Source organism: Stigmatopora argus, chromosome 16 (genome assembly GCF_051989625.1).
Source record: "Stigmatopora argus isolate UIUO_Sarg chromosome 16, RoL_Sarg_1.0, whole genome shotgun sequence".
NCBI classification, from domain to species: domain Eukaryota; kingdom Metazoa; phylum Chordata; class Actinopteri; order Syngnathiformes; family Syngnathidae; genus Stigmatopora; species Stigmatopora argus.
Genome location: NC_135402.1, coordinates 6,534,977 through 6,549,734, shown reverse-complemented (window position 1 = coordinate 6,549,734; position 14,758 = coordinate 6,534,977). Strand labels below are relative to the sequence as shown.

General features: G+C 38.7%; 1 protein-coding gene across 2 annotated transcripts; it reads right to left on the bottom strand.

Moving 5' to 3' along the window:
• Nucleotides 1-91: 91 nt before the first annotated feature.
• On the bottom strand, nucleotides 92-13,878 carry vldlr (very low density lipoprotein receptor). 2 transcript variants are annotated; one of them, XM_077622579.1, is made up of 20 exons: nucleotides 13,517-13,878; nucleotides 11,233-11,352; nucleotides 10,639-10,761; nucleotides 10,090-10,212; nucleotides 9,638-9,846; nucleotides 9,253-9,415; nucleotides 9,006-9,128; nucleotides 8,668-8,790; nucleotides 8,092-8,211; nucleotides 7,655-7,780; nucleotides 6,890-7,061; nucleotides 6,277-6,501; nucleotides 6,086-6,204; nucleotides 5,484-5,623; nucleotides 4,504-4,645; nucleotides 3,780-3,929; nucleotides 2,341-2,400; nucleotides 1,420-1,491; nucleotides 1,129-1,298; nucleotides 92-391 (listed from the first exon to the last, which is right to left on the bottom strand). In XM_077622579.1, exons 1-20 carry the CDS (start codon nucleotides 13,587-13,589, stop codon nucleotides 356-358), a joined length of 2,589 nt encoding a protein of 862 aa, XP_077478705.1. In that variant the 5' UTR covers nucleotides 13,590-13,878; the 3' UTR covers nucleotides 92-355. The 2 variants fall into 2 exon arrangements, with proteins under 2 accessions (XP_077478705.1, XP_077478706.1); XM_077622580.1 differs by lacking the exon at nucleotides 2,341-2,400 and having other exon boundaries at nucleotides 13,517-13,867.
• Nucleotides 13,879-14,758: the final 880 nt, after the last annotated feature.

Genomic DNA, 14,758 nt, shown 5'->3' with positions numbered 1-14,758 from the left:
TCTGTTAGATGAGATAAGGACTAAATCCGCCTGGGTGAATTCAAGTCCCTTAGCGCAAAAGCAGCTCAGTAAGAGACTGTTGACCCATACATTGTCGGGAGTTTATTTATTTAGGCTGGACAAAGATATTTTTAAACTTAAATGCTTCGAGGGTGGGGCAGAGAGGCTTGAAAACTCAGGACATGAAAACAACCTATTATTTACAAAATAAATAACTTATTTTTTTCAGTGGAATGTCACCACTGACATTGACATAATGCACTTCAGGAGGCATGTTGTTGTACTATGAGCAAATTTTGCTGATGGGATACCGTGCTTTTCCATGAGCTTGAACAAAGGACAAACACCAATATGGTCATGATAGATCATCCTCGGTGCTGACGATTGAAATCTGAAAAAAATATTTTAAAAATGTAATTCTGTTGCAACGCTATTAAAAAAAGGGAAAAAAATCAGTGCACAACTATAGATAAGTTATTTCAACCCCAAAAATGAAGTACAGATTACCACAACACAGACACCCTACGAGGTGCAAGACTGAGTAACCAAGGTTGAAAAGACCAAGTAAACAAAGGATTCGAGTCAGTTTTTAAATAAAGGCAGACGAAGATCAATGTAAGATTCATATGCTTCCCCCCCAAATTCTCTATTTGAAATATTTCATTATAAAAATTGCCCAGTAGAATAACATGGGAAAACTGCCTAACATTATAATTACAGATACTGTACACCCATGAATTTAAAAAATGTAGTTAAGAATTAAACATAGGATCTTTACACAAATTTGTTAGGTCATGTGGATAACAACTTTGTTTGTGCGGTTTATCGAGTACTTTTGGAAGAGTCTTGCAGCAGCAGCTGTGAGCAGAGGTTAGTGCCTTGGAGCTTTGAGTGGGCTGAGGTTAATCTGTTTAAATCGGTGTATGGAGGAATGGGCTCTGGTGATGGCCAACAATGCAATTAAGATTATGGAAGCATGCAGATTATGGTGGGGTCAATAACAAGAAGTCTCAATCTTGTGTCAGGAAGATATTTAATCTAATGCTAAGGAACTCTGCACCAATGACTCAAATTCTTTATGGAGCAGGGGCTCTGTTCAGATTGTAAAGTTAAACACACTTTACTTACCGCTGGGTACGTGTGGCCCACATTGGCCCCGTGTCGTGTGATATCAATGTTGAGGTCTTCTTCTGTGGTCTTCAGGTAGACAGGGTTGTCGAAATTCATACTTTTATGGTTCTTCAATGTCCAGTTTCTCCACATTAAATAGCCACCCGCTGCTGCCATGGCAAGAAACACTGTGCACAAAGTGATTTTTATTTGAAGGGCAAGGATGGAATATTTTATGCCATACAACATTTAGGAGTTGACATAAATACCAATAATACAAAAAAATAGTTCATAGTGAGGGTCACTTACAGACAGGTAGTATGGCCCAAGCTGCAGCAGAGCCTCTGGTGTTTACCTGGATTGACGTACTCACATTGGCTTCTGGAAAAACAAAAGTCCCATGCAAGGGTTTCATTTTCCAAATATGTAAATGCGATTGCCATCTGCATTGTGCTAATAATGCAGTCATTCACCACATTCAAAAAAGAGTGAAGTACTACTTTAATTTGAACAAAAAAAGGGGTGGCATGAAAAGCAGACACTACTGAGTACTAGATTCCTGCAAATCCTTTGCTAGTAGTCATTTCCTAATTTAATAGTGGAGACAAAAAGTTCCCACACAAACCAGCCTCGACATGTTAATCGCTATCTGTTATCTAATGTAACTGGGACGTACGCAAGCAAGTAAATAGCACAGACATGTAGGTGGTTATGCAGTTTAGTTACACTAAGATAGCCTACTATATTCATAAATTAGAAATAAGCAACTTCTACACAAGAGCGCTCGCACACACACAAGAAAGCAGTCATTTTACCCCTTGGCCCCATGTAAAAAGAGACTTTCCAATAGTGTCAAGCAGTAAACAAGTGATGTGAATGTCAAACAGCAAAGCTCAAAGCAGGAAAATTCATTCGTATAGTTACTAATCAAAATTTTTAACTTGACATCTTAAAATTTGGGAAACCCACATGAACACTGCCACACAGACCTAAGCCAGTCAGATAAATAAAATAAATAAACTGCTGCCAACTCGTGTATAACACAAAACTCAAAGGCAATGTGATCATTAGGGTTGCCAGAAATGTTCTTCCATTAGTCAAATCACCAGATTTTTGCAAGTAGCTAATTGGCCATTATTAGTGTTTATAACACAAAAAGCAAGCCTTTAGGTAAGACGCAAGCAGCACGGCCCAGCATCAGGAAGCAGAGCAGGCAACTGGTTGTTTTACCTGGGGAAGATGGGATTAGAGGTTTCTTATCCTCCTTTGAGAGGGTTTTTGTAGAGACGTCTGTCAAAGAATTAATGATCAAACTTTTGAAAACAAAAATATGCCAGTGAAAATAAAAAGGTCTTACTCCACAGGTTTCATATATTATCAGATTTTTCTTTTATGTAATACATGGGTTTAGAGAAAATACTCATTTTGAAGTATTTTGGGGCTTTAGATTCTACACGGGAGCCTTTTATATTTGAGATATTATGGTAAAAGCTCCCATGATGGTGATCCAGTTATTTCTGTGCAGCTGCAGTGACTGAATAGGATAAAGTTGTTTGCTAGAGATTTAGTAGAGTATAGAAGGTTTCTGGCTACAACCCAAATTGAGATGGTGAAAAGCAGCCATTCTTAATTCTCCACACCGAATTCTCAGATGGGGATGTTAATGCAATTACACACAAAAACTCAGAATCCAAAGTTTCAAGGCAACTTAGACTAACAAGGCATTTTTCTTTTGGGGAGCACAGAGGCGCAGAGAGTTGTCAGGGAGATGTTCCAGTACTTTGTTTACTCCAGTTACTTAGTCTGCAGCTGAGAGTCTAATTAGTAGTTTATATGCACGGAATTCCATTCCTGGGTTCTTTTCTGACAGCCTCAGTACCTAATCAAACAATACTGTGGGAGAGTTAAAAAAAAAAAAGGGGATGGCAAAAAAAAAGAAAAAAATCCAGCAGCTGAGGCACTACTCCCTAGTCAGTTTTAGGGGATGAATAAGAAGGTTGGCAGATGCTCATCTGTTCACAGTAGTTTATCCCCCAGTTTAAAGCTACTATCTTTAAAAAAAAAAACAAGGTTTTATTAATTTTATTAGCATTACTGGCCCAATCCAAGCTCAAGACAACATACAGTATGGATGCCTGGCTAATATGTGGAAAGAATTTGTTCACACCGAGTAGAGGTTAATTAATAACTGTAGAATGTAATATAAAATACAACCTGAAATCGATTCAGTAACTTGGTTAAAAATTAGGCGTGTGAAACAATTTGGATATTGAACAGTGGAGGTGAAATTTCATAGATGCTTTGTTTCCACTTAGGATATGAGGCAAAATTGATAAGGCAAATGTAGACACTATTAAAGTACAACTAATATCTGATTAGTAGGATTAGATCTAAATTGCGCAAAAAATGTAATTTATCATTAACGATGTGCTACAGCGCCATGGTACTCAAATTGTAGCAGTGCAGGTACTACCAGTTGCATTTGTGCTCCTTTTAGTGGGAGGAAATAGATCCTTTGACGTATAAACCTCATAGGGTCTTTCTCCCTATTTAACATAGCATGCATACGAGGAAAACTAATTATTGAATTGCTTCTTAATGTTTGTTCTCGCTTTTTGGTTTCAAATTTAGAATATTTTCTGTGACTGGGAATCACAGTTAGCACTCACCTGACCGGCAGCGTAGACCATCAGCAGCCAATTCCTGTCCTCCTGGGCATAGACATGTAAACTTGGGAGAGTGTTTGTTGATTTGTGGAGCAGGAAGACACATGTAGCTACAACCGCCATTTGCACCTTTCTCTGCACACCAGTTTGTTCCTAAAAACAAAAGGTTTTTGGTTGGTTCAATACTATATTTAGCTGCATTACCACTGCAGGAACACGACAAAAAAAATCTTTCATTTTTGACCATCATGGTACCAGTTTCCTAAATAAGATAAGGAGAAACGGAGCCTGAAACTGCTTTACGATTTCCAAAGAACAAGAAACTTATCACATTGTCCTTGTGTTATTTTGAATGAATAGCTTTCGCAATATGCCTTAGGACATGCCTTGGTTTCACTAAAACGCCCACTACCAGCACCACCCAAAAAGCAGAGTACACTGATTTCCAAGGAAGTGAATGACATGAGCCAAGTGAAGTAACTGAAAAGTTTCATATCAACCTTAAGCCCTGCAAAAATCTTTAAAAGTTTGAAACACCAAAAATCTCTGAAACCTGCAAACTTAATGTTTCACTATACAATTTTTGGGGGATGTATACATTATGCATCCAAATGAATATTTATCTTAAACCAAAACCAGTAGATAAAAAGAGCACATGATTTGGCTGCATGCTTTCTACATTTCTTATTGTGATACACTGCTTTTTGAACTAGTGGAATTATCTTACCTGATAGTTGAATGAGCTCATGATACACGATGATGTCTTGTGGATCATGCAGGTTGTTGGCCAGAGTCACAATGTCCAATCCAGTGAATTTGTTGGCACCATAAATTGCTTTCTTCTCACCGTCTGTCCAGAAGACACGATCCTAGAAAGAACATAACACGCATCTTATGTTTTCCTTTTTTCGGCAGAATTGGGGGTGTTCAGATTACTATAAATTTATTTCAGCAGCTGAAGACAGCGCAACAAAAACATTAATTTTACAACCACTCAGAGGAAAAACTCAACTTTCTTACTGAAAACTAACAAACATTTCTTCAGTGACAATAACACTGGCAGGCAGAATCATGGAAAATTGATTTTTCCCTACATCTTTGTTAATAGTTATTCAGTGTTTTATGTCAGGATTAATACTTTGTTGTTTGCTTTTGAACATGTTTTCTTGTACTATTTAAATTGTAAAGTGCCTGATAGAAGACAGAACCTTTGGTATGTTGCACTTGGGACCCCGGGGTGTTTTTCTAGTCTTTTTGTTTGTTTGAGGTTTAAAGACGATTTAAGACTAAAAGCAGTGTCAAGTTGTGTAGCAAGGGGCTCTTTCCTTTCTCATGTTGATTGATTAGTTTAACTGGGTAATATATGAACATCAGTTTTTCTTTTGTTTAGGAACTAAGAACAGTGGAGTATTAGTGCGTGTCAAGGGTTGCCAGGGTAACAAGTCCCCCCCCCCAAACTGGATATTTAGTGTTTGGCAAGTAAAGAAGGAAACAATTAGAGAGGGTGTTTAGAGCAACTATACAGGATTTCCAGCCAGTGAAATGTTTTTATCAAACAATTTTGGTTGCATCATGAAAACAAAACATCGTTTGAGAGGAGGGGATTCTAATTTGAAAACCATAAATTTACATGTATGCTTTTGGTAAATGAATTGTAGAAAAAAGGATCAAACAAAATTTATGACTAAAATTCAGCTGTAAAATTACCTCAAAAACGGTAAGCGCGAAGGGGTGAGCAAGGTAGTCGGGAGACTGTAGCACTTTCTTCCTGTTGTCTCCATTCAGGTCAACACTACAGAGCATGTGTAGTTTTGAATCAACCCAGTACAACCTGCCTTTGATTAGATCTGCGTGAGAAGGACAGAAGGAAAAAAAAACATTAAGTTGTGATAATAAAATATTTTAATAAAAACAAATGCACAATAAAGCCTGACGATGTACTTTGTTTTTACCACAAATAACAGGACGCATTGCTAAGTTAAAAAAAATGCATGTTTGAAAAACAAAACCACTGCAAGAAACAACAGTTGAAAGAAATCAAAATGAAAGCTAAGGCAGATGTTTTAAATAACTATTGGAAGCCCTGAGCAGTGAGTGAATCAACTTCAAAAATAGGAAACACAAAATGCAATATTGCAGCTGCTTAATCATAAATGCTCCAATTCTAACAAGAAATTCAAAATCTTCCACTAACACCATATTTTCAATTTTACAGAACATTAAACGCTCCTAAATTGTTGACTTCATGAAATAAAAAAACTGAGTGATAAATATTTAGGAATACAGGATTTTTTGCATGGCTTTCTCACCAAGTGTTATTCCATTTGGCCATTGAATGTCTGTTGCCACCAAAATCTGCCTATTCACTCCATTCATACCAGACTTCTCAATCTTGGCTGGCTCACCCCAGTCAGACCAGTACAGAAACCTACAATCACAAGATGTACAAAATTCTTAATTATATTCATTCAGCATCATGAAAATCCTGACAAACACCTACCCAGACAGAGGATCCACAGCAATGGAAGCTGGTTCTTTCAGCCCTCTATTAAACAGAATTTTCTGCTTGGTTCCATTAAAGTTTGCAACAGAAATCGTTTTAGTTCCCAGATCAGACCAGTATAGGTGTTTATATATCCAGTCCACAGCAATTCCAACAGGTGAGTGGACATTTTCTATCACTCTGTTGTGGGTACTTCCATCTCTTTGTTTGTCTAGCAGAGTGCTGTAATGAAAGAAATTGTTATTTTAATGTTCCTGATTTCCTTAAAATTGTTGTTCGTGTAAATTTCCAAATAATTTGGGTTGAAGTTCTGTCTTTTCATTGACCATTTATGTATAAAAAATGTATTTTGTAAGTGGAAATTTGCAGTTTATTGTATTCGCATGCCCAAATACCACGATAGAAAAATACTTGTATGCAAATATTTACATCTAAAAAGCACACCTCAAAGTAACAACAATTGTAGATGGTTGCAAAAAGTCTAGCAAGCGCATTTGTAGACATGACTCATTGTGCCACATGCCACCATGTACACAAATCAGAAGTAGCAGTTTCACTTCCCATTTAACACACAAGTTTGTCCCTTTATCATTAGGTCTGTGCAAATTACCTAAATATGGCCTTTTGTCCCAGGTCAGCCCAAAAGATCAGCTGCTGGTCAATATCTGCATCGAGAGCCACGGTGTTTCTCTGCTGCTCCACAATTTGAGTGTACTCCTTCCTCTCAAGACCCAGACGACGAACATCACGGCGGTTTGTGAAAATCAAACTGGGTTCCTTACCTGAGAACAGAAGACTTGTTTACTAATGTGGAAATTCAATTTTAACTTCAGCAACAGTCAAAATGCATTCAAGGTTCATCTTTTGCTTCAAAACTCAAAGCATACTTGTAAGTTGGAAGATTTAGTAACTGATAGATTTTTTTAAAATTTGAAAACAGCCAAGAAAAAAATATTTATATATACTTTTTTTGCAGCACATGATACTGGTTCCTGATTTATTTATACAGGCAGAGATAGGATTCATTCATCTTCCGTACCGCACATCCTCGTGAGGGTTGTGGGATTTGCTGGAGCCTGTCCCAGCTTTCTGCGAAAGGCAGACTATACCATAGACTGGTCACAATCATATCGCCACCAGCGGGAATTGAGACTGCGCCTACCCGCACCGAAGTCAGGCAAATGAACCACTACACCATCAAGCGGCTAGATTCACATTGAAAACATTTCATTCTGTGACAGACGGGCTGTATATAGGACAGGATATAGCCTGTTTATATAATAATCCATAGCTTTTAGTCCTGTGTGCTCTTCACAATACAATGTTTATGTACAGAAGAGCCAGTAGGCACTACATTATACATCAGATGACTCACCTACAGCCTTGCAAACTCCTGAAGTTGGATCCATCTGGTAGCCGTTGTGGCATTCACATTTATATCCCCCCTTCAAGTTTATGCAGATCTGACTGCAGATGCCAGGGTTCATACACTCATTGACATCTGTAGAAATAATGGGAGAATCAAGTCATAATTGCAGAGAAGATTCCATTCTTTAAAAAAAAAAAAGAGGGTGTTGGGCCAATTTTACAAGTTGCATTGTACGCAACATGTTTGACGGCAGACAGCTGCTGGGGTCAATATGTTATGATAGAATTATAATATAATCATAATAAAAGCAATCCTAAGATGTACACAAAGCTGTACAATTTTTCCAACACAATCAATCTACAATTCAGTAAAAATACATTTGTTGATTTGTTTGCAGTATTCACATCGAGTCTAAAATTTAATTTCTGAACAAAATGTCATACCTCCACATGTCTTGTGGTCAATGAGCTGCAGCCCAGGAGTGCAGTCACACTCAAAGCCAATTGTCATGTCTTTACAGATGTGCGAGCAGCCCCCATTGTTCATCACGCACTCATTGACACCTGAAGAGGGAAAGACAGCAAATGAGACTAGAAAAGGAAAAATGTTCGCTGCTTTATTCAATCACTGATTTAAACATAAGCATTTTTATGCCGTCTCTGGGACAAAATTATGTTTTGTCTAATAATTAAAAAATAGATCTTTTAACCAATAAGGAATAAAAACTAGCAAATGTAGAGCACTCCAAGTCCAGAGGACACGTTGACTAATTTTATGAGCCTTACATTAACAACCTGCGCTATTTGGTCCGCAGTATTGGCACAGAGTTGTTAAACAATGTCTGCAACATTCACACGGATATGAAGTATCTTAGACTGATATAGTCGCTATATTTTAACAATTTCCACAAAAGGTTCTTTGTTTGGCTTGGCAAAATGTACACTATAGATTAAATGCTTCCACACATTGTTGTAAAGGGGACATTGAAAGTTTATGCCAGTTTGGGATGTAAAGCTCACCGCATTCATTGATCGGTTCGTCGCTCCAGTCAGGACAGTCTCTGTTTTTGTTGCAGACTTTGCTCATTTCGATGCACTCCCCGCTGCGGCATTTGAACCTCTCAGGTCCATGACATTGACTCACTGAGATGTTTTGGCAATCCCATGGATTTGAAAAAATAAAAAAGTAATACCATTGTTACATATGAGAACATTGGACTAATTTATATGATGAATCCATTCGTCATTATGTAAATTTCACAGTGATTGAAAGTTGAGGTAAATCACATTTACTAGTGGGTCAAAAATATTGTCTAAATGTGAAAGGAAAAAGAAAACCTCGGGAAATCCAAACTTACGGTTTTTGCAGTTAAATTCATCTGAACCATCAGTGCATTCTCTGATGCCGTTACATTGTTTGTTGCCAAGGATGCACTTCCCATCATCACAATTGAACTGATCTGCTCCACAGGTGCGAACAGCTAACAACGCAAAACACATTCATCAAATCAAAATAGACAGCCAAAATCGTTCAAGTTTGAGAAACCAATCAAGTGTTACAATTCCAAAAACATAAAGTATACATTGTGTAGCTATGGTACATACGACAGTTTGTTTCATCGCTGCCGTCTTTGCAATCGGGGTCTCCATCACACCTCCACTTTTTGTGAATACACTCTCCCGAAAGACATTGCATCTCACTAGTTGAGCATTTGGCTGGTGGTGTTGGGTGACGACCACATCGTGCCGGAGACTCATCTGACTGATCCTGGAGAAGTACAGTTGTAACATTAAACACTAATAAGCATGTAATCCACGCGTGAAAGAACAGCTGCCGTGATTGATTATATGCAAATATGAACAAAGCCTACAATTGTGGAAAACACATTTTCTAGCTTTAGCCATTTTACTCTGTGTTCACAACAGCTATTCTTGCTCTGTACATTTTAATTTAATTTTAATCCTCGCCATTGCATTGAGATTGCTTTACCTGACAGTCAACATCATCGTCACACAGCCAACTGTTTGGGATGCATGATGAATTTCCACATTGGAATTGGTCCGGGCCACAGGAAGATGGTGCACACGCCACTTCATCTGACCCATCACCACAGTCGTCCTCACCATTGCATACGAAGTTGCGGGAGATACAACGTTCACTGGCACAGGTGAACTCATTTGGAGCACAGGTTATGTTGTCTGAAAGGGCACAGCCACATGCACTTGTCATTTAAGGTGATTGTGACATTGTTACATGGTTTCAAATCTAATCAAACATGCACACAGAATATTTGAAATAATATATGGCAAACTTAAAGCACCATACAGAATGCATGCAATTTAAACTAAACAAATTTACTCCTGTCTGAAAGTCAAGTAATATACATGCAAACATGGGGTGACATAGGTTAATAATTTAGTCATAATTTGAGTACCACTTACCACAGGTGACCTCATCTTCACCATTGTCACAGTCCTTTTCACCATCACACTTCCAGAAGTTGGGGATGCACTGAGTTGAACCAGCTCCACAACTAAACTCATTCAAACGGCAAGTCCTCATGTCTGAATAATCCAAGTACATATATCACAAGTCAATGATAATACATTAGTATTTTTCTTTTCTTTTGTTCTTTGCCATTGAGATTGGTACTTAAATTTGTATTTATTTCCTTTTTTATAATCAAGGTCACTTTAGTCATTAAGCCCCAAATCCTGATGAAACAAAATGTTCCGCAGTACATCTACCCATCCTACCCTTATTATTCATACCACAAGATACCTAAGCAATCAGGGATTTGCTAGAAATGATTTTATAAGTGAGCTTAGCAGTTCATCAGAACATGGGGACCCATTGGCCCTTGTCACCCTTCAAATTTCTTTTGTCTGTTACAACTTAACAGGGAAAAATGAACATTGAAATCACAGCTATAAAAGTTCCCTTAACAGGTTATATGAGACTTCAAGCTGATAGGTTTAATCGCTACTTACGGCAGATTTCTACACTCTCGTCTGATCCATCCTCACAGTCTGGCTCCCCATCACAATGCCATCTCTTTGGAATACACTGGCCATTACGACATACAAAGTCTGCATCCGGACAAACCTTCTTGACTGTAGTGGGGAGAGAGACAATCAGCACAAATGTGCATAGACAGGATTTTACTTCAGTAGAGACGTCGTGTCATAATAGTAGCAGTAATTGTACTTCATTTCAAGACAAGTGACAGCATCTAACGTTTCAATGAACAAGACCTATGTATTTTCTTAATGTCAAAATGAATTAACAGTATGAAAGTTGGATATAGAGACTACATGGACACTAACTGGTTCCAAATAAATGCAGTTACAACTATTCTAATGCTTTTGTCTTAAAATGCAACTCAGTCCCAAGGGATAAGCAATCCTCCCAGTTCAACACAAACAATGAAAACATTTTGTCTAGCATTGTCTGATCTGAGAACTACATACATTATAAATGTGCCTGTAATAGACCGCAATAGTTCATAGCCCAAAAATTACATGCATTGTATACACCCAACCCAGAACAGCGGTACACAAATTATCGTTGTGAGCATTTCTCACCACAAGAGATTTCGTCACTGCCATCACTGCAATCCTCGTCACCATCACACTTCCAAACAGACTGGATGCAACGGCCATTTCCACACTGAAACTGGTTGGCCTCACATTCTGTTTTGGTTCCTAAGGCACACAAATGACAAATTTCTGTCACCTATAACCTAACAGGAGCACCAAGTTGCACTTGATTCTCCTACCATAAATAGAATGTCACTGTGCTTTATATAAATGCTGTCACCCTGGTGGTCACGTTAATGCAATTTTCCCCAGTAACAAAATCTGTTGCAGTGTATTCCCCTCCTCCTCCTCCTCGTCCGCCACCAACCCTTCCTCTACAAGAGTCAAGCACACCCCCACACTGCCTGTGCTCATGTAGCTGAGGATCTGGGTCTAGCATGCCATCACATTAAGTGTGGAGGAAAACTACATACATTTTAATCAGGCCAGTCATTGCTGCCGCTGATCTAATTTATGAGATGCCTTGCTCAGAGACTCTTAATTTAGAATTTAGCACTCGTATGTACTTGTGATAATTGTTTAGTCATTAAATGTGGCATGTGTGGGGGGGGCACATGTCAATGAAGCCCACTAGTATTGGATTTTGAGCCTGCACATGCTCTATTCTATGTATGAATTAACACCCTCGTCAATAGTACGCAGACTAAATGTGACTACTAAAAAAAAGTCTGTTTAGAACTAATTTCCAACATTTAAAACAATGCAAATGTTTACTATCAAAAACAGATCATACGTGACAAAGGAACTAAAGTGAGTGATGGGGGAACAATTGCAAAACGGAATTGGAAAAGTACGATCCGGCATAATTTTAACTGTCGAGTGCCTTGTTTTAGAATTGTTTAACCTTGGCAGAGGTCTGAGGCCAACACATTCATTATATCTCTTGTGGGGAGATAGTTTTCCTAACTGAATAGCAGAGGAAATAAAAAAAACAATCACACTTAAGACCAGATGTTGGCCTTCATGAAAAGAATTTGAGAGTCTAATTATATCACAATGCTAAAATTTCTATTTCACCTATAAATATTTATTGATTTAATGTCTGTTTTGTGTGAAAGTCATGACTGGGTTGTTTTTCTTGAACATAGTGATCATGTGCTCTGAAACATAAATATTGTTAAATTCCAGTTTCAAATAATTCAGGTGCTGTGAGGAACGTGACCTCTGCGCCCATCAATAATGCTAAAAATCACATGCATAGTATATAAAGCAGCCACCTCCAATTGGCACCCGAAACCTGAAGGGGAGAAATCAATAGAAACCAACAGTTCAAGGGTTACTAGTAACATCCTAATGAGGGTAAGCAGAGCAGAAAATGGAAGGATGATATTAAAAAGGGGCAATCCTGGCTGTTTCAGATGTGAATTTATTGGCTGCCATTGACAATTAATCCATTTTGACTGTAAGAGCTTGCAGGGATCATTCAATTGTGTTTTTAAAATAAAACTAATTTGCTGCCGTTGACAGCGACTGACATCTAGTTATTTTTTTTAAATATTCAATCACTGTCACCTCACACTCAAATTGGTTGGGCAGGTCAGCTGTTGCCGTCAAAGGCAGTGAAACATGATCACCCATTGCCAGTCATTCCAGGTGAAATTGATTTGATGGCCATCACTGCCAATGAAGAGTTAAATAGTTGACCAATGTTCACCATGAATTAGCATCACATATAATGGTTTAAAACCAACTTAAAATAGATATACATAAAAAAAAACTGGGTGAAAATGACTTGTTGCTGTTTAAATGCCACCACACTAATTTGGATTTGAATGAGCTCACCTGCACCAGGTGAACTCACCTGTCACTGTTGATTGCAATCAAATTCCAAATACAGAAAATAAATAAAATAACCTAATCCATAGTGATTGATACAGTAATAGGAAATAAAACCCACTGTGTACTCAAATAAATAGCAAGCCGTTTTCGGAAGGAGGAAACAGATCGACTAAAACCCAATCGAGCCCGAATGCGTCTGCGCAACACAAATGAAACAGGCCCAAATGTACTCTTTTCATAGAATCCAAATATTATTAGTGCGTATATTCAACGTAGATATGCAAAGAACGCTCCCGAAATATCTTGGCTTGAGCGGAAAAAAAGCAGGTCATCCTCGGATCGCCTTATTTCTAACAATAAACACAAGGTGCAATCATGTCCAAGATGGTTCATTCAATTTAGTCCGGGTCCGGCTCGAAAGACAGGTGTTCAAGCTCGTCGACATTAGCTAACATGACGTTGCCTCAAAAGAAGGGAGCGCAAGACTTACCCCGAACAATCGCGTAGTGCTGGAGGCATAGGATCAGCGGTAGCAGAAGGATCCCGGCCGTGGAAGTAATCATGTCTCGCCGTGGAACGTGCGGGTGGGTCGTTGCTCGCCGAGCGCTCGCCGACTGCCTGATTAGCTTTGCTCGGCTTGTCTCGGTTTGGCTTTGCTTTTATTCTGGATCGGCGGCGCTGCCCTGCTTGCTATGTCAGCTCAAGCGCGCACCTCATTTACACGTAACACGCGCGCGCTCTCGTATATGCGCTCTGACACACACGCACACGCCCCCAACCCCACACACGCTCCTACGCAGCGCGTACGTATACGCGGGCACACGCACGCGCAATTACAAATTGATGGGCTTAAAATCAACGAGAAGGAATGGTCACGCGCCTCAAAGGCCCTTAGGCAAGTTTATTAATTCTATAATCCACACCAAATCCATTTCCTACGCGTGTGACGTTGAAGGCCGACCCAAGCAATTGCTGAGATGGTCACAAGGTGCATTTCCCTCCTCCTTCTCGATGTCTTGTTAACTCTTGACTATCCGGATTCCATTGCCACAGTTAAAATATGTACTATGTACTTCATTGCAGTGATTGAATCATTCAAAATATTAGAATGTTGGATTTTTGGGAAGTAGATGCGATGAAAATTAAATTGTACACATTTTACAATACTCAATGCATTACAAGTCGCACCATATCTGCATATTCAGACAATAGTATAAATACATTCATTCATTCATTCATTTTCTGAACCACTTTATTCTCATTAGGTTTGTGGAGCCTACTGGAGCCTATACCAGCTGACTCCAGGCCATAGGAGGACACCATGAATTGGTGGCCAGGCGATCGCAGGGCACAGCCATTTACACTCACAATCATACCTAAAGGGCAATTTAGAGTGTCCAATCAGCCTAAAAACACTTCTGCAATATGTATCACCTACTGATCTACTTAATTCATTAATTAATTTGCAGTCATTGAGTATATAATACACATTAAATGCTGCATAATGGGTGAGTAATTAATTAAGGAAAATTAACTTCTTAATTCAAAACATCACAAGGGAAAAATGTTGTTAGTATAATGAATATATTTGCCCTGCGATTGACTGGCAACCGATTCAGGGTTTTGCCCGACTACTGCCCATAAGTGAATGGGATAGGCTCCAGTGCCCCCACAATCCTTGTGAGGATTAGCCGAATGGAAAATGAATGAATGAATCCAATGAACACAGTGG

Excerpts from the sequence above, each read along its gene's own strand:
- vldlr (XM_077622579.1), bottom strand. The coding sequence starts at position 13,589 with ATGATTACTTCCACGGCCGGGATCCTTCTGCTACCGCTGATCCTATGC. Across the intron at positions 7,781-8,091 it reads TGACCACAAGACATGTGGAG|ATGTCAATGAGTGTATGAAC; the intron begins GTATGACATTTT and ends TTATTTCTACAG. Across the intron at positions 6,502-6,889 it reads GGACAAAAGGCCATATTTAG|CACTCTGCTAGACAAACAAA; the intron begins GTAATTTGCACA and ends CTTTCATTACAG.